Source organism: Pistacia vera, unplaced genomic scaffold (genome assembly GCF_008641045.1).
Source record: "Pistacia vera cultivar Batoury unplaced genomic scaffold, PisVer_v2 Contig526, whole genome shotgun sequence".
Taxonomy (NCBI): domain Eukaryota; kingdom Viridiplantae; phylum Streptophyta; class Magnoliopsida; order Sapindales; family Anacardiaceae; genus Pistacia; species Pistacia vera.
The window spans coordinates 599,564-619,518 of NW_022196364.1; the positions used below are offsets into that span (position 1 = coordinate 599,564).

At 36.7% G+C, this 19,955-nt stretch overlaps 3 protein-coding genes across 4 annotated transcripts; 2 read left to right on the plus strand and 1 right to left on the minus strand.

The window, feature by feature from the left end:
* Positions 1 to 305: 305 nt before the first annotated feature.
* LOC116107078 lies at positions 306 to 3,976 on the minus strand. 2 transcript variants are annotated; one of them, XM_031393374.1, is made up of 4 exons: positions 3,411 to 3,976; positions 1,711 to 2,334; positions 1,351 to 1,526; positions 306 to 1,145 (listed from the first exon to the last, which is right to left on the minus strand). In XM_031393374.1, exons 2-4 carry the CDS (start codon positions 2,274 to 2,276, stop codon positions 547 to 549), a joined length of 1,341 nt encoding a protein of 446 aa, XP_031249234.1. In that variant the 5' UTR covers positions 2,277 to 2,334; positions 3,411 to 3,976; the 3' UTR covers positions 306 to 546. The 2 variants fall into 2 exon arrangements, with proteins under 2 accessions (XP_031249234.1, XP_031249233.1); XM_031393373.1 differs by having other exon boundaries at positions 3,359 to 3,976.
* Positions 3,977 to 10,324: 6,348 nt separating this feature from the next.
* On the plus strand, positions 10,325 to 12,923 carry LOC116107079 (BES1/BZR1 homolog protein 2-like). The gene is made up of 2 exons (XM_031393375.1): positions 10,325 to 10,767; positions 11,647 to 12,923. Exons 1-2 carry the CDS (start codon positions 10,543 to 10,545, stop codon positions 12,385 to 12,387), a joined length of 966 nt encoding a protein of 321 aa, XP_031249235.1. The 5' UTR covers positions 10,325 to 10,542; the 3' UTR covers positions 12,388 to 12,923.
* A 4,944-nt stretch (positions 12,924 to 17,867) lies between these two features.
* Positions 17,868 to 19,358, plus strand: LOC116107031 (anthocyanidin 3-O-glucosyltransferase 5-like). The gene has a single exon (XM_031393334.1). It carries the CDS (start codon positions 17,868 to 17,870, stop codon positions 19,293 to 19,295), a length of 1,428 nt encoding a protein of 475 aa, XP_031249194.1. The 3' UTR covers positions 19,296 to 19,358.
* Positions 19,359 to 19,955: the final 597 nt, after the last annotated feature.

Here is a 19,955-nt window from a genome sequence, read left to right on the forward strand (position 1 = left end):
CTCACGATTTGCCAAAATGGTTTTATGATCATAAAAACAGTCTCAGTTGGTTGCTGTTCCTCATTAGCTGCACAACCATGCTAAGTATCTTACAGGATAGTAACCGGGAAACCTTGGGGCTTAGCTAACATGAACTTGGATGTGTCTCATTAATTTGCATAGTAGGGGTATCATTCTGTATGCAAAGCAATTCAACTACAGAAATTCACGTCAAGCTGTTTAGTTGTAAACGCAGCCCATCTAGTTATCTACATCATCCTGACTATCCCCAGAAATTTTAACGCAGATAATGTTGGACTTGCATATGTTCTACCTTGATGATTAGTGTGAATCAAAATTAATCTAAACAAGTTCATTACAACCAACCTGTTTGCATTAAATCAGGAAAAAGGATTATTCTCTCGACAGTTGTCCTACACCAATCAGCAGACATGTCAGCTGAAGTCCCTCTTCAGTTTGAGAAGAAAAATTGAATCGAATTCTCAGTAAAATGTCCTAGAGTTGAGAAGTTATGATTGACAGTGCAGTCAACTGAAATAGAGCCTTTCAAAACATCTCTTCCTCTTTTAAACTGGCCAATCTAGCATTCTCACGGTCTCGCCGAAAAAGCTTATACAAGGGCGTGTAAAACAGGCAACACAAACCAAATGGAACAGCCATCATTGACAAAAGCCCCTGTGATAAAGCAAAAGCCTCCCGCGCAGACCCTTTAACCGGATCAATAGACTTTGAATCATAGCCAAACATGTTCTCTGAAAGAATTCCAACCAAAGGAGCAGCAAATGAAGAGAATGATCCTTCGAAAGCACGATCAAATGCATAAATCATGGTCCGGTGTTTGGCAGGGACCACTTCAGCAAACATAGGGCCATTTGCAGCAGTGGCATTCCAGCTAATGGTTAAGCCCATTAGAAGAAGGGTAACAGCAAAGGTGTAATAGCTGCTTACTGATTGTGGGATCACCTTAAGAAGGAACAATGAGAATGGAATACCCATGAAGGCACTGAATTGAGCACACATAATACGGCCAGAGTGCGGGTAGATTCGTGATATTTGATCTGCTACTATTCCGCCAAGGAAGGACCCCAATGCACATCCAACAGCAAATACACTTAAAAGGGCTGCAGTACTACTATGATCAAAACCTACAAAAGGACACAAAGTCATCACACATCATGAAAAGAAATGAGGTAAAATGCAATGACAATTGTAAAAGGGACACCCAGTACAATAATGCTGCTTTCTGCATAACTAGAATGAGCTTATTAAGTACTCCAATCCAGTGGCAGCTAAAGATGTGATTATATGGTATATTCTCAATTAAGTAGTAAAGTTCACATATGTGCTAACCAATTAATTCAAACCACATGGTAAAGAACACCATGGCAGTCCAGGGTAATGAACCAACAATGCCTTGCAGGACTATAATCTGAAATGTTGGCACTTTGATAACAGCTTTTGTAGCTGTCCAAGACTCCTGCCAAACAGATGATACAGTAGCATTACCCTTTTCTACCAACTCATCCCTGCAACAATAAGAAGTTGAGTTACGAAACATTAATGGAAATTATAAATGCTACTTAATACGCTGTAAAGTTCGCAAACACAGGGCATTTGGGTAGCTGAAAACACATGGTCAACGAATATAGATGGCTGTGAGACACTAAAACATTTGACAAATCTAAATAATCTCAAGTAATAGGTTTGTACCTATCAAAATTTTCACCAGATACATGAGTGACACTAGTTTGTTTTCTCGGATCAACAACAAACAAGAAAACAAGGCAACCAATCAGCACACTCAATGTAGCCATCAAAATGAAGGCACAGCGCCATCCAGGCATGCCCCAGAACTGCTGACCAGCCATAATGGTTGCTAAAACGCCACCTCCTATGCCACCCAAAGTACCAACAAGGCTTAGTAACCCAAATCCAGCACCCCTCACGCCATCCTTGTAACTATCAGCAATGAAAGACTGGAGAGCTGGTATCACAATTGCCAATCCGAAGCCATTAACTGCTCTCCACATTGCAACCTGTAAGAAATGCTGGCTTGCTCCCACTGCAGCAGTTGATAAGGCCCAGCAGAAAATGCCAATAGTTAGGACCAAAGGCCGGTCATAGTTAATAACAAGTACACCGGCCAAGGGAGATGCCACTCCCTGCACAAAGTTCCTTACAAATGTGAGATACCCCAGATCAGATGGCCCAGCATCAAACGCTTCACTAACTTCTTTATAAACAGAAGGGAGGAGATTTTCATCAGCACGTTCCATTATAGCAGCCAGGTTGATAAGAATGAGAGACAGAGAAACCCCCAAAACCTTTAATGTTCTGTGAAAAGTGAACATATTTCCAAGGGACAGAAATCAGGATCAATACAGAGAGTAAAACTTTTATATACAAGGGAAATAAATGGCTTGGAAAAAGGTATAAGACATAATACTTCCTATCGTTGAACATACATAAAACAGGAAGATAAAAACTTAAAAAGTTCACTAAATATTCCATGATCCACTAACCAACATAGGTCATGCAAATTACTTCATAAATCTCGGTTGATCTAATATATAAGACCTCTCAAAAATATGTTTAGAATTACATGTAAAATCTTAGTTATGATTTCATCAATACAAAATAAATAGTGATTTAGATGAGGTTTTGCAGTACAAAATCCATAATGGCAAAGCTAGATGGAAAAAATTGTCCAACAAAGCAAAAATCCATGAAAATGAATTAAAAGAACAAGTAACCATACTGAAATGAAAAATTGGGATTATCTGAGTATGCCATTGTCATGTGGGAAAAAGAATCTTGAGTTGTATAATTGAACAAGACATTAAATGCTATACTGATGCTGTTAAGTGGAATGTTCATAGCGATGATTTCTAGTCCATCTAAACCTCACAATTGAAGTAAATTCAGAAGTGGAAGATATAGATCATCTATAAATGCTACGTACAGAAATAGATCATCTATTAAGCAATAGTTATGTTTTAGAAATGAAGGTAGCATTAATTATCCAAGGAAATATAAAAAGAATTTTATAGCCTATAGCTTCAACTCTTCCACTCTAAAAATCTTATTTCAAATATGCTAAGAGTTAGTTGTCCATCTTAAAACTAATAAATGACATTTATTCCATCAACAGTGATAAAGTATCAGACTCCAAATCAACAGACGCTTAATCAAATCATTTATCAGAGAAATCCCTCCATTTTCTAATATCATCTGGATCCCAGCTGAACAAATTTCTTAAAATTCAATCGACTCCATAACCATTTTCTTTAAAAAAAAATAATAAAAAAGCACATAAACAATAAACAATCTGGAAAACAAAAACACGCAAGAAACTCACTTCATAGTATCGAGATATCTGTGATAAAAAGGCTTAGATCTTGGGACAGCACCGGAACCAAATCTGTGATAAATACGATTACGGCCCATAAATCAATAGCACAAAACTCCTGTAAAAGCTGAACAACAACAGGTCCCAGAATCTGCGGCGATCTTGGACGTTGACTTGCCTTGTTCCAAGGAAACTCTTGCCATCCCAATAACCCTCGAAGAATTATTTGTAATTATTCCAAATCAGCCAACGCCAAAAGTCAAAACTCCTACTGTGATGGAATAACCGAAGAGGTAAACCAAAAACCCAAAAAACATAAAATCATCCTTATATGGAAACTTGGTTTTCAAAAGTGGCGCCAGGGATGTTGAATCATCTTTTTAACTGAGTAAGTTGGGAGTTGCTGTTAATTGTTAATTGGTTAGAAAGTCAATATCATCGGATCTAATAACTTTGATTAACATCCGTGGATATATAAGGTTGTCCCTCACAGGACATTGCAGATGCAGTTTTCCTTTGTCCTTATCTTTGACTTGATTATCAAGGAAATGGCATCATGTTAGTGGCCTTTAACATTCCATTTTTCCAAATATTCTGTAACCTTGACCAATGAGACAAGCTCATTGTTGCCATTTGTTTCCGAAAACATTTTGGGGGTGATGATTATTTTTTTTTATAAATAATGCAAGTTTGTAACATAAATGAGGTGTCATCAACTTATTAATGTCTTAACACTTTCCATAATAAATTTATTATTAGTTCTAGATAGTCATAGCTGGAAGTTTAATCCTTTTTTTCTCAATTTTAAAAATAATCAGCTTTAGAAATAATTTCATGTGTGTTTGATAAATATCGTTTCTATAACTGCTTTGATTTTCAAAATCTATAATTGTCAACGACTTCATGTTAATCCACCCGTTCTTGCTGGCAGGCCTAAGGGGTTGTCGATGACCACATCCTTATACGAATCAAATGTAGGATTCCGAACGTCTAGAATTTAAGTTTATTTTGTAATTTGAATAATTATGAATGAGTGTATTTTACTTTTTGGAATGTAAAATAAGCTTTATAAATAATCTCATTTTTAAAAGTTATCCCCTTGTAAAATCCTTTTATAAATAATCAATTTTAAACACTTTTTACTGAACAATTTTACTGCTGTAACCTAAAAGTTAATTTGATTATTTCTTAAGCTACAATGATACCAAGCAAACACTTAATTAGAAACTTATGAATTTTATGACATTATTATTGTTTTTAATATAAAAAAATGATTTGTTTGTATGATTCTCATGGGAGCAATGCAATGTAATGATAAACTAATGTGGATAAATTTTGTTATGCCTGCAAAGGTAGAAGTGACATAAAGTCTTGTCAGCATGGGGTGGTTAGAACTTGGGAAGGTTTCGCGATCATTCAGACGCGGCCATGTTGCATGATGACGTGAGTGACATGCCCATGTCAGTGTAGTGGGTGAACACCAGGTTAGCGGATGGTCGAAAATCGTTCACGTGTTTAATCCCTACACAAGTCGAGGAAATCACTTGAACAGGTGAGCAATGGAACGCAGAGAAGGATTTGCACGATATCCACCCTACTTGCAGATTTAGTAATCATTATCTTGATACATTCCACTATTAATAGAGGTATTCTCTCTCATTTGCGAGATTGACTAATTTCACTTTAAAAAAGCTTACTCTCTCTCTCTCAATCTCTTGTATTCTCAAAGTTGTAACTCAGCTCGCTGAACTCGACCTAACCTTACTCTCATTAAGACAATATCAGTGGACTTAGGATTCGCCTTAGAGCATCCGAACCATTTTAAACACTGCTCTTCACCCTTTACTCAACTACATATTTTCATATCATATGTGACTTTTAAGCCCGCTTAGCGTTTCTCACGTGCGAATATTTTGTGTCAAAATCAAGCATTAACAAATTTAATCAAATTAAGAGCAAATCATTTGAGAAATCAAGTTTCAAAGTTATATAAATTAATGGGCTTCCATCTTAATATATGCCCGACAGAAACTCAATGGGCTCCTAAACTAGCCCTCTTTCGGTTTATATCTATTGTAAAGGTCAACCAGTTTTAGATAATCCTAGGCTCTCAGGCCCAGGACCAAGCCTGGTCTGGATTCATGAACATTTTTCCCATATTATTTTGTCAATAAAACTTGCGTAAACTCGAATAGGAAGGGAAATTGCACAATGACAACCATAACTAGAGAAAATACAGAATAAGGTTGACGAAACAAGTTAATCGTGGCACTGAATGGTGTGTGTATAATAGAGAAGAAGAAAAAATATTCGTAACCTAAGAATATGGGATGCATTTGGACAAGTTGACCTTCTTTTAATTAATCCCATGACGACTCTTAAGAAATTTCTAAGAAACTAACAACATTAAAATATACAACTCAAACTAAAACTGCTTCATTTAAATGGGTGTTGCCTCTGGTTATTTAACTCATTTTTACATCATACTATAAAATATTAAACGTAAATGATTTAGCATCAGCTGTTCTTGAAGACAGTATTAATTTTAATATGATGGGTTAATGTACATTTCATATTCATTTACTTAACTCTGTGGAATTTAATAGTTATGAAGGGCCGTGGAAGGTGGAATTGTTTACGAAAAAGTCCCACCCACGTGAGATGAGGTTCAAGGTCCGTGTCAAGCCTATCAATAGGACGTTTCAACTGTAACGTTTATAGATTATTAAAAGAGTAAACGACTTTTTCCCACGCAATTGTTTTGCCTCAATACACTATCCCACAAAAAATTTCAAAATACCCATTTTTTTACCCAAAATTTATATTTTTTTAATATCCAAAATAAACTTAATTTTCTCAGCTGACCAAGAGTCAGGGTAATAGAGATTTTTATAAAGTAACGGTTAGTAGATCTAATGATAGTGACTGATTGAATATTCGTTGTTGAAATTAGTAAAAAGTTAGTTAAAAATAAAAAATTTTAGTCTTAAAATGATCGATAATCGATAAGAAATTATGTATTAAAGTGAGAAGAATTTTGTAGAAAGAAGATCGGAGGTTTAAATGTTGGTAACAGAAAAAGTTGTCGGTTTTGAGTAATAACAAAATATAAATTTTGGATAATAGAATTGTATTTTCAAACTTTTTAGGTGGAAAAACGTTATTAAGGCAAAACTTAGACGGGAAAAAGTCGCTTACTCATTATTAATTATTAAACAAATTGATAATAATAAATTAATTAAAGTTCGGTTGATCAAATTGGTCTCAATTCATGGCATGGTGTAATGAACCCCCACGTGCTCTCTTCTACCAATGAGAGTAGTCCTGGCCCTTCTTGGGACAAGAAGACATGGCCATGCACGCCTCTCTCTTTTTTATTTATTTTTTCCCCCACACGTGTGGCAACTCTTGTCTCCTTCATTACCTTACTAGCTTAGCTGTCCCGTCCCCTTCAACATTAGCTGGATCCGCACGTGCACATTGCACAGCCATTGAATCGAGACTTATCGTCTTCTTTATTACACAACTAACTACACGAGTAACACAACCCCCCATTTACATGTCTTTTCTCGTTTATTAATTAAGTTTTAAATTATATGATTGTATTTTTCTGTAACTTAGTTAATTAAATGTTACAGTATAAAAATATACGATATAATTATAATTATGTAGACATCATTGAATATTGTTATGCCTACAAAATTAAGGCTATTGTAAGTTTATATCAGCAAACACTAATCAAAGTTCATGAATATTTTACGTTATCCAGGAGTTGTCACGTTACCTCAAGACAAAAGGGATACGTTTGTTATCAACTCAACAAATTCAGATTTTATCTATGAGTTAATGAAGACCACACACCTGTTCAAGTCCTAAATAATTTGAAGATGTTTCCTAAGTTATCATTATCTTTAATTTAGCTACAATAAATAGATGACTCCTCCTTTTATTTTGGGATTTCTCTAATCTTTATTTTCATAAATAATCAACAGCAAAGAGAACTGATAAGAAAGAAACTGATTTAATATTTTATTTAAAACTCAGTTATTATACCTCTATTTATTGTTCGTTATATACAACCTTTTATAAACTCTCATATATAAAAGAAACAATAAACGTAGGAATGTTTTAGGTATCCAAACTATTTTAAAAATTATCTCTTCTATTTATTATTTAGACTTTATATTTGATAATATTATTCAATCTTGTTCCAACTCTTGGATAAGTTAATTACACGTTATTTTCAAGAATAATTTAACATTTTATATATATGAGCTGTTGATATCAAAATTAAGCATGGAACAAAAATCTATATTCAGATTTTATAATTAAGAAACTTCGTGGGATATCATTACCATCCTTTTTTATTGTTTGTATTAAAATATCATCAATTAAATCGCGAGGTGAACTCAGCAGTGTTCAGTGGTGACTAGTGAGTAGACCCGTTCTTTACCGTAAGAAAGAAAAAGAAAAAGAAAGAAAAGAAAATGGGCGAGTCTCGGTCGCCTCTGCATAAAATTATGGGACCAGGTTCACGTGTTGGTTGGTTTGATTGACACGTCAAAGCACTGTGGTCCCCACTAGCCGGTGGCGTTACGTTACTTTATTAGTATAAGATTCAATGTCGCACGTGTGAAGTCGACTAGCGTTGGCAAAAGCACCGCGGAGAGTTACATGAATTGAGTGGTGAAGGTGGGGTCAGTGCAGTAGGCCCCTCTAACTTAGAGCCTTATTATTTGTCCGCTTATGTACCGTTCAAACTGAACATCACGTCAGAGATTACCCAAATACCGGAGAGAAGGCATCTCCTTGAAATCATCGACGTCACGATTGCTCTTTGTGAGTGGGCTACATTTTAAGAAACGTGTGTCCCAACCTTTGTACCGTTCCATAATATGGCAGTGTTTGATCTAACGGTTGGGGTATGTCGATCTCATGATCCTTCAGGGTCGTCTCAAGAACATTTGTGATTCTAAGCAAAAATTACTTTGGGGGCCTTCTAATATATAAACATATTAAAATAATTTGATAAAATTTTCTTGTTTTTTGAGATGCAAAATCACTAGGAAAGGTAGACAACGATCGACAGGCTAACTGGGTCAGGTTGGTGGGGGTTGTGGAGAGCAGATATTGGAAAAGTGATGTGGATGAAATAGGTAATTTCCAATGCTTGATTGGCCAGAAAGGCTTGAGAAGTCGCAAGCCAAAAGGAATTGGTGGCCGCTGATTTGACGGAGTAAACGAATGAGTTATGATAGGGATTTTGTGAGAGGGTTGAGAGGAGGAAGATGGTGGTATCAGGGAAGGCCAACAACGCCAGGTACATGCTGAAAGGTCAAAAAATGGCTGTCGTGCACGGTGGAGTTGGGTTATGAGATTCGTAAAAAATCGATCAAATCGAGGGCTATCAAGGTTGGAAAAACACTTGGGAAAATGATAAAGTGATGATTCCAGTCAATTTGGTGAGAAAATTGATGAATCGCTCCAAACGGCTGGCAGTGAAAGAGGGATGAAGATATTTTATGTGAATGTCCCGAATTTGTGATGGAATTGGGGTTGAGTAATTTGAGACATGTAAATGACTATTTAACCTTTTATTGTTAAAAGAAATTTAATGTGTTAATTTAGGGGTGTAAATTGGAATATATGAAACTAGATGTACAAACTACTATTTTATCAAACTTTGGGTGGGAATATATGTAAAAAATTTATAATAAATTCGGGTCTTTTTGGCTTTTTTTTTTTTTTCCCTCCTGGCCTGGATAAAAAATCATACACCATTTTTTTTTAATATATTAAAAAAATTATAAAAAATTTGAGCCTCTATTTTTGGGGGCCCTAGGCAGGTGCCTTACCTGCCTACCTCTTGAGCCGGGCCTGCGACCCTTACCCTCGGAGTAAGATGACCTCGGAATGGATATGAATTTAACAAAATACATATTGAAAAATCCTAAGGGATTAACTCGATGATCAACGAGGATTACTCGACGATCAAAGAGGTTTATTTTATTTTTTGAGTTTTTAAGTTTAAACTTTGGAACCATTTATCATAATAACATTATGATTTAGTTGATTTTTTGAGTTTAATAGAATTCAATAAACCCTGAAAATTAGTTGAGATACACGCAAACTGATTACTGCGATTACTTTGATATAATTGTGGAATTTTAACAAAATATGCAATGTGATCATACTGTTGGTGCCATATATTTAATTAGGTGTGTCATACTTTTCTTTGTTTTTAAACTGAAAAAGATTAAAATAAAAAAAGAGGAAGATGACCATATTACTATATAGTACTCTGTTTAATGCATTGTTGATGCTTAGGGAAATCTAGATCGGGACTCAAACAACTTGTCAATAATGGAGGCACCCATAACACTGACTCCCCATGTTACTATAATTGTGTTCTCTACTTTTTCCTCCATTCCTTTACATGTTTTTATTATATTTTCATACGGCTTAAGTAATTATATAAATGATCTATAATATATGATTTACATGAAGCAAAAAATGAAAATGTGATGAATGTCTGAAATTCAATACAGAAAGGGGTAGTGATGTCATGTGTTGTATCGTCTATCAAGTAATGTCAGAGAAGCTTTTCTCATTTTTCACTCTTCACTCACATCCTAACATGTTTAAGTGTAAGTGAGGTCATAGATTCTGTATCCCAGTGCCCAATAACATAAATCCCTGTCTAAATATTACCTCTAGCTCATTCAATTTTTTTTTTTTTTTAGAAATTTTAATATTACCTTTTGACATTTATTTATTTTCACGATGAATATTCTTTTAATTTAATTTGATCAAACCAAAACAAAAATCAGGGTGCAAAAATTTTGTAAACTTTCTAGTGGAAATGATAGGAGTTATGATTACGGGATTGGATAAGCTCAAAAATGGTAAGCCCTGAAATACTTGATTATTCTAAATTACACTTGTTTTTAACTCATCTACGTGTGAAAAGAAAAAAGAGGGAAATAGAGTAAAAGGAAAAGAAGAATCAAAGGAAGCAACATCCCAGCACTTGCATTCTCTTGTAAAACTTAATAAACAAAGCTTGGCCCTCGTGGGAGAGATCCAGTCTTCCCAATTTACAATACTCTCTCCTCTTACAAAACACACTCTAAACGGAGAGAGAGAGAGAGAGAGAGAGAGAGGTAGAGAGGTGTCTTGTGTTGGTAGAAAATATGACAGCCGGAGGATCATCAGGAAGGCTACCAACGATCAAGGAAAGAGAGAACAATAAGAGAAGGGAGAGAAGGAGAAGAGCCATAGCTGCAAAGATATTTACAGGGCTAAGAGCTCAGGGCAACTATAAGCTACCAAAACATTGCGACAACAATGAGGTCTTGAAAGCTCTTTGTTCTGAGGCTGGCTGGGTCGTTGAAGAAGATGGAACTACTTATCGCAAGGTTTGTCTTTTCATTTATCATTGTTAATTTGTTGATCTAAAGTTTCATAACGTTTCAAGATTGTTGTTCTCTGTTTATCATTGTTTGTTCATATTTTTTTGACTTTCAAGGTTCTGGAAACAAGGTTCTTTATCTGGGTAATCCATTTGGTTTGACAGATCTACTTATCTACGTGCATGCATTCCTTTATTTTAGATTTAGATTATATTTCATGGCGCTAGATGAAACGGGTCTTCATTAATTTTGGTCTTTTGTGTTTTCTTTTCTGAACCTTTGTTTTCGTATGGAAATGATTTTTTTTTTTCTTGTAATTTCGTAATTATGTTGATTAAAAATATCTGTGGGTCTTTTCTATCTGAGAAATCACTAGAGAGGAAAAGGTACCTTGGGAGCTCTGAGTTTCTGGAGGTTAAATGTTTCCCGTTTGAATTACTCTTATTTGTATGGGATACTTGCTTCCAAATTTGTGTCTTTGCGTATGATTCTTGTGGTCCTTTTTACATATTTCTTCTTCTTTAGCTTCTGAGTTTGTTTCCTTTGCCTGGTTCATGATTAAATTTATCCTTGAACTAATAACAATGAAGAAGTTGTTCTCTCCAAGCTATTCTCTTTCGGTGCGTCTAATTCATGTGGTTTAGTCAAATCCTTTGTTTCCTCAGTTCTCCCCGAATATTACGCTACTATCTATTTTCCTCACATTCGTATACATTGCAGGGCCTAATTAATCGAGTGTGTTCTTAGTCTAAGTAAATTAAGAAGGGAAAAATGATAGAAATTGATTTATAAGCTATATAACATAGGCTGTTCTATGAATTTGAGGAATGACATTGTAATGTACTGTTTAACATCCCAACTAATTTTCTGCTTCTACCTCTGCAGGGATACAAGCCCCCAACACCAATTGAAATAGCAGGAGCTTGTAATAACATCAGTGCATGTTCCTCCATTCAGCCAAGCCCTCAATCTTCATCTTTCCCTAGTCCTGTGGCCTCCTACCATGCCAGTCCAACATCATCCTCATTTCCCAGCCCAACTCGCTTTGATGCAAACCCCTCAACATACCTTCTTCCATTCCTTCACAACATTGCTTCCATCCCCTCTAATTTACCTCCTCTTAGAATATCAAATAGTGCTCCTGTAACCCCACCTCTATCATCTCCAACTTCTAGAGGTTCAAAACGAAAACCTGATTGGGAATCCTTTTCAAATGGCTCATTAAACTCCTTCCGCCATCCCCTGTTTGCGGCATCTGCCCCTTCAAGCCCCACCCGCCGCCAGCATCTTGCACCTGCCACAATACCAGAATGTGATGAGTCTGATGCATCCACTGTGGACTCTGGTCGTTGGGTCAGTTTCCAGACAGTAGCACCCTCAGCAACAGCAGCAGCAGCCCCTCCTTCACCTACATTTAATCTTGTTAAACCGGTGCTAAAACAAAATTCTGTTCAGGATGCAGTTAATGGGCATGGAGGGGTAAGCTGGGGGGTGACAACAGAGAGGGAGCGAGTTTCAGAGTTTGAATTTGGTAGTCATACGGTTAAGCCATGGGAGGGTGAGAGAATTCATGACATAGCTGTGGATGATCTGGAGCTTACACTAGGAAGTGGCAAGACGCGTTGATAAAGCATCTTACCAAAACCTGGATTGACTTGAGAATGTGTGAATGGAGGAAAAAGTTTATGTAGGTTTTCATTGTGCATTCTAAATGGTGCTTGGTTTCTTTAGCTAGTCTAGTATGTATGGCATCACTTGGGGGTCTCCTCTGGTTTCTGCAATCTCTGGAAACCTTGATTTCACATTTGGTGATGCCCGGAATTTTCTTTAATGTGTATAGTTAGTAGTCTAAATTAAATGAGCCATTACAGCTCTGAAGGAATCTTACCTATCAGATTCCATAGTGCAAACATGCTGTGGGAAAGACTAAAGCAAGTGATTGGGGAGGTTATTGTTCACTTGTTTATGTTTAGTGTCCTCTTAACTATTCATTATCATAGGATTTAATCCAATTATTAATGTCATAGTCTCCCATGCTTTAAACAGGGTGATTGTATTCAATTTCTGGTTGGGGATCAGGGAATTTTGTATCCTTTAAAGAAAGAGATGCTCGTAACATTTGATGGCAGTGATTTATTAGACCTATTTTGTTGGCAAGCAAACCCCAAATTATTTGGTCTCTAATTGATAAGCTTATACTTTTGTTCAGATCAGTTTGTACACACCTCAACTAACTTTCAGTCATGAAGTTGATGATTAGGTAAGCCTTTTAATGGTCACCCCTATTAGGGTCCGTGGGGGAACTTGAACTTGGCAGCTTATGTAACATTTTTTTGTTATTTTACCATTAGACCACCTAGGATAAGCTTATACTTGCCATTCACTAGAAGCATCGAGGTTCATGTCATCTATTTTCCATTGGATTATTATCATTGGTACAGTTAAATAAAATATTTAGCAGGTTCTCGGAATGTTATCGTTGGATTTGATTATTTGGTGACATCTGAGGGTGGTGTGTTTGGGAGGCTTTTGGCAAGAAAGTGTTTAAGAACAAATATTTTTATGTAAACAACACTTTTTTAAGAAAGGTATATTCCATGTTAGTCCAATGTTTACTATAACATTTGAGAAAACATTTACCTATTTCAGCAACACAAAAGTTCTTGCATAAACAATCTCAAAAGGTTCAACTTTTATATTTTCCAAATCTCCAAACACAATCAAAACGGAAGAGTGTGGGCAGAAGTGAATTAAAATAGGAATATCCTTTTTAGGTAATTTTCAGTATTACACAATAGATAGCGGAGTTTATGTTTTGTTTCTTATCCATTTATGTCATGCTCAATTTTCTTCTGCAATTTGTTGGATTCTGTGAGTCAAAAAGGCATCCAAACCCATTAATAGGGCCCTCTTCACATGTGATCTGTCGTTAATGGTTGCATGTGAGCTACGCCATACTTGATGTTCTAATTCACCAAACTAGTCAATAACCTCCTTTCCTAATAATTAGTGATCAGTTTTGACCAAACGGCCCCAATCACTCCTGCTACATTAATACTTATTCTGATGTATGTTTAATTTGAATTAAATCTTAAGCAAAGAAAGTCTTTGGAGTGGTTGCTTTGCTGAAAATGCCCTCACTAATGAACAGATGATTCAAACACCAAGGGACAGAAAGTTTCTGTTTGCTATTGGGCAGCCAGGTAGAGATGGATAATCAGAGAACAGTGGATTTGCTAATAATAACATACCAGTAAATTTCATAAATATAGCTCCCCAACTCAACAGTGTTAGAATTGTCAACCACTTTAACATCGATAATATTGAAATAATATTAACTAGGTTGAATATAATCTGTTAATTTAGTGAATCAAAGTAAATCGCGTGTATCCCTTCTTTTGTTTTATTGTTTTAATTTGTGTGTTTGTATGTTACTTCATTTTCATATTACTCTCTATTTGGTTCAAATAATTTCCATAAACATCATAATAATGAAAGCAGCGCATTAGTAAAACCCTTTTGTTGTGCAGTGGATGGATGTTTATGCGTGGATAAGTAGGTTTTGATGTGTGATGCTTACCTAGCTTTCACGCGTGTTTTAAGCATTAAGTTGTCTGTTGTCGTTTAATAAGCTTCACAACATCCAATGAGTTATAAGTCTTAATCTTGAGTCTTGACTTTGGAAGTGCTTTTGTGTTATATATGGTTTTGTGGTATGTATTTGAAGTAGGTTAACGAACAATTGGGTTTGTAGTAATTGTCGTTTGCTTCAAGCAGCAGAAGCCTATCACCTTCAACCTCTCGACTCCTGCTATATTACCCTCTTGGTATTTATCAACTGAAACTCATCAAATCATACAACTTTTCGCTATTCATTGAATGTTCATCGATCTCTGTGGGACCCTAATTTACGCTAGCCAGAATTAGTTGTTTGCAGGCCCTCAATATATATAATCAACCAATTATATGCTAATTAGCTCTCCAATCTCAGCTTCAAATATGATTTGGGCTGTTAAGATTTATATAATCAGTATTCCATTTTCATACAATTCCTAGCTATATTTTCAATGTATGACTACTTCTTTTATCAATATGAATTTCACTTAATTAGATCGTTTCAGGGTTGTCCAGCCCTATTATATCTAGATATAAATGAATTACTAATTTGAAGTTCAAATCATTTGCTAGAAGTTAAAAAAGCAACAATTGAGTCAAGTTAGATAAAGTTTTTTTTTTTTTTTTTAATTACAAGGGGTGTTTGGATCAGCTTATGTGCACTTACTTCAACTAATCCTCCAAATCCTCTAAAGTCTTGAAATTGTCGATAAAGTAAGAGCCTTAATGATTACCCTTATTATCATTATTTTTAAAGAGTTGCTAATCAATGACATCCATATTGATTCCATTAATATTATTAGTTAATTCTTATCCTTATTTCTTCTAACAATTTTAATACACCCCCCGCCCAAACTAGAATTTGCAAATGTTTATTGCTTTGATTCTTTCAGGAATGAAACTAATTTTCTTGTGCATGGATACCAGCAATCAACCAACTACAATGTGAAACATAATTACTGGTGGGTGGGAACCAGCTCAAGCGGGAGCCATTTAGCAATGTGGTGTCAAGAGTTTTGAAGTTGTCGACGAGATAGCAAAAACATTGGCCCATCCGACTCAACATTTCATTGAATTGAGACTCACTCTGCCTTGTTTGTTGCCTTGACCTCGTTGGCTTTTGCGGCTCTTATATCATTAGGTTTTCAACTGTAATAACGATACAACTAATTATAAATTATTCTTTAACAAATTGTTTATTAGAATTATTGTGCCAAATGTAAACAAATTAACTAATTGGGTATGTATACTATTATATTTGCCTCTTTTACTAATTTAATAATAGATAAAATTATAATTTAACCAAAAATAAAAAAGGAAAGAAAACAATAATGGTGAGCAGATTTAGAAAGTCTGGTGTGTAGTGTGTATAGCTCCTCCTCCATTTCTTCCCTTCGGGTTGGGTTGGTTTCGTGGTTTTCAGGCCCAAATATTATAATAATACGGAATCATCAATAACTATGACTCTTACTATGGCCCAGATTTAGAAGATGTGACTTCTGCGAAAAAACCTTTGCATTAACCTTTATGTTCAGGTCTGCCAGTGTCACGGGCTCATCAGCTAGAATAAGCAGAACTCATGTATAACAACAAACACAAATACAGTAAAATATCACAATTCATGTAATTCAGTAACAAATAAAGAAACAAGTTTTCAATAAGACTATTTAAGTCTAGTTCTTTCTTTTCATTATTCTTATCAAACAAATGAGTTTACAGTGTGTAGACGTAAAAATCTACCTGTACGAAAGGGGGGTCTGATCCCGTGAGGTTAAGGCCACTAGCGATCCGCTGCACCTGCACACGTAGAGAAACACACGCGTGAAGCGAACGGGAAACACCGGGGTGGTGTTTGCCGTAGGCACTCCGACGTTCAAGTCAGCAAGGCTGAGAGAGGCTAATATAGTGAGGGCTAGGGAGTAGAAGTTACCGGAAGTCTAGTCGGGGACTGTGACTACGGCGGTGATGGGGAGCTCTCAAGTCAGAGCTTTCAGTGTGAAGGTGTAATGTCATCTGTCCCTTGTGAGAGGGTTGGCCTCTGTTTATATAGTGGTCGTCTGGTCTCCCAATCCTGGTAGAAGTAGGAGTCCTAGTATGACTCTGATGCAAACCCTAGAAGAATTAGGGCTGTGGTAAGCTGTCTTACCAGTGTCCGGATAGGAAGGTGATTCTGATTAGGAGAGTAACTCCGAGTAGGAAAGTGATCAGGAATAGGAAGGTGACCTTGAATGGGAGATTGATCAGGAGTAGGAAAGTACTCTGAGGGGGTTGTGGGCTCTGGATTCGCCCATGGACCTAGGAAATAGACTGGGATTAGGAGGCTCGTGCCCACGTGGTTTGGACTGGCTATATCTTGTACCGAATGGGCCTAATCTGGTTGGGTCATATCAGGATTGGGCCTGGCTTCTTCTTCAGTGTCAAGCCCGTTTTCCTATTCGGGCCAAGGACAATTTTTGGCCCTAACACAGTGTTGTTTTGATGATGTTATTAGTGTCAATTATTAAAATTAACATAAAAACTACTAGGAAAAACAAAATTGTTTTATGTTCTTAAATCTCAATAATGGTATCAAAATTTCGCTCTGGTTGTTAAAGTTATGATATACAGTATCGTTGCAAGGGCAGGTCCGAAGTCTGCAATTTGGGGCAGAATGTGTGTACCCCGGCCAACCATAAGGAAGATCCGCCCCCACAACCATATCAATTTTATTGTTTGTGCTGTGCCTAATTTCTTGGCAGTCAGCTTTCTGCAAAAACATGGTGTGTTGAAGGCTGGCAGCTTGGATCCTCCCATTTGTCACTTGTCGTCTTGCCTGTTCTTAAAGGCGATTATTATCAAAAACATGCGTTAAACTATCATGAGTATGGCCTGGCTTATTATAAGTATGAAGATTACTGACTCAGATCCTAATTAAGGAGATTATACATGCACGCAGCCCGTAACACCCACTCTCAACCATTGTCGACGAGCCAAGTATAAAAGGAATCGACGACCTCCGCTTCAAGGGATTCCAGTGTTAATAAAGTACAAGAGAAAAATAAGTTGACTTGTTTTAGGGAGTGTTTAGAGAGAATAGGTTGTGAGAGCCGAATGTCCTTCATTCATCTCGCAAACTTCTTTTTGTAACCTTATTCAACTCTATAACATCTCTCAATAATAATATAACAGTGGATGTAGATTTGATTTTTATATAGCCGAACCACTATAAAATCTTTTTGGTTGTTTATTTTATCACGACGTTTTATACAGCCCATAAACTGTAGTATCAAAGACTACAGCTGAATGGCAGTTGAAACTACTGATTAATAGATAATATTTTCTTTAACTTTTTTTCATGTTTAGCTCTGAATAGTACAAAAACTTGACTCTTTTCGTTTAATATTTTCTTACATATGTACCACAAATATTTAGCTGAAGGTCCATAATAATTGTATCCTTCACTTGGTGAAAGAATTTAGCTCCAGCTCCAGTGAATCCTTAAACTTTGAGCCATGGCGACCTCCATCTCAATGCCACATGCAGTTCTAATATCAAATCCCGGTTTGGGGCACCTCATCCCTGTTCTGGAACTTGGAAAACGCCTTGTCACCCTCCAAAACTTTGAAGTAACAATCTTTGTTGTTGCGTCTCAAACATCAGCCGCAGAATCAGAGATGATCCAAGCTGCCATGAGTCCAAAACTTTGTCAACTTATCGAAATTCCACCGCCAGATATCTCGCACCTCGTAGGCCCTGATACCGCGGTCGTCACCATACTTGCAATCATGATGCGTGAAAGCAAATCAGCTTTACATGCAGCAATATCTACATTGAAATCTCGCCCAACTGCGATGATTTTTGACCTCTTCGGAACTGAATCTTTTGAGATCGCTGATGAGCTTGAGATACCAAAGTACTACTTTGTAGCCTCGCATGCATGGTTTCTCGCACTCACTGTATATACTCCGATCCTGGATAAGTTGGTGCAAGGACAGTATGTTGATCAAACAGAACCGTTTGACATCCCGGGCTGCAAGTCCCTTCGACCTGAAGAGGTGATTGACCCAATGTTGGATCGGACTAATCAACAATATTTTGAATATGTTCGCATGGGGACGGAGATCCCGCTGTGTGATGGGATTTTGATTAACACTTGGGAGGATCTGCAGCCGAAAGCACTGGCTGCACTGAGAGATGATAAACTTTTAGGTGGAATCGTTAAGGCTCCCATTTATACTGTTGGCCCGATAGTGAGGTCCCTTGAACCTACTGGCTCCAACAAAGAACTCTTTGATTGGCTAGATAAGCAACCAAGTGATTCAGTGCTTTACGTGTCACTGGGGAGTGGAGGGACGCTGTCATATGAGCAAACCATTGAGTTGGCTTGGGGTTTGGAGTTAAGCCAACAAAGATTTATTTGGGTGGTTCGGCGGCCAGCAGCAAAGGGAGACGGCTCGTTTTTTACTGTGGGAAGCGGTGGTGATGATGAGTTATCAAGCTTCTTGCCTGAAGGATTCCTGAACCGGATCAATGAAGTAGGAAAATTGGTCCCAAAGTGGGCTCCACAGGTGAACATCTTAAACCATCCATCAGTTGGAGGATTTTTATCACACAGTGGGTGGAATTCAATAATGGAGAGTATCAGCAATGGAGTGCCGATGATCGCATGGCCATTATATGCAGAGCAGAGAATGAATGCTACCCTGTTAACGGAGGAGCTTGGCGTCGCCGTTCGACCCAAGATACTGCCATCGAAGAGAGTGGTTGGAAGGGAGGAAATAATGATGATGGTGAGAAGGATTATGGTGGATAAAGAAGGGCATGCAATAAGGGATCGGGCAAAAGAGCTAAAACACGGTGCAGAGAAAGCATTGAGTTATGAGGGTGGATCCATTTATGATTCTTTGTCTCTGCTGGCCAATAAGTGCAAGCATCCATGAAAATCACTCAATGCAGTTAAGTTGATGATGGAGGGAGTATCATGTATTCATGTGTAATATATTTTTGTGCCTGTGCGTGCGTTTTTTTTTTTTTTTTTTTAAAACTGGGGTATTCGGACTAGTTTATGCATAACTCAACTAATCTCTTAGGATCCTGAAACTATCAACCGGATAAAAGCTCAAGTGTTCACCTTTATTAGCAACTAAAGAGGAATTCGAACTCAATATCTCTTCAGTAATATGTCCAAGAGTCTATATCAAACGACTTAGCCACTCAAGGGTTGGTTGTATAAGTTCATTTTGTCAGTTTTTATTCAATAATAATTTTTATTATATTTCTGTTTTTGTGAATCGTTAAAACTGTTGCAGTGCTGTGTATTCTTCCATGTACACGAGGAATGCTAGTGCTGAGTACTCGCTATTTTATAAACATTTGTTCTGCTTAATTGTTTCATTCCAATATTTTTATGAATTGATCGGCAGAACAAAATAAAAATATTGGAATACAAAGCCTACACGCATGCATGAAAAAGTAAGCTGCAATTTTTGAGGAGAGCAAATTGAAATTGCTATAATTTTCATTTCTTTTATTGACATATGTCACAATCTGTGCTACTCTATCAACAAAATTATACCATATGGAGCCATTCGAACATACCA

Coding starts and splice junctions, on each gene's coding strand:
- LOC116107079 (XM_031393375.1), top strand. CDS start 10,543: ATGACAGCCGGAGGATCATCAGGAAGGCTACCAACGATCAAGGAAAGA. Junction 10,768..11,646: donor ATGGAACTACTTATCGCAAG/GTTTGTCTTTTC, acceptor CTACCTCTGCAG/GGATACAAGCCCCCAACACC.
- LOC116107078 (XM_031393373.1), bottom strand. CDS start 3,447: ATGGGCCGTAATCGTATTTATCACAGATTTGGTTCCGGTGCTGTCCCA. Junction 1,527..1,710: donor TCTGGTGAAAATTTTGATAG/GTACAAACCTAT, acceptor TTATTGTTGCAG/GGATGAGTTGGTAGAAAAGG. Junction 1,146..1,350: donor CATGTGGTTTGAATTAATTG/GTTAGCACATAT, acceptor GTCCTTTTGTAG/GTTTTGATCATAGTAGTACT.
- LOC116107031 (XM_031393334.1), top strand. CDS start 17,868: ATGGCGACCTCCATCTCAATGCCACATGCAGTTCTAATATCAAATCCC.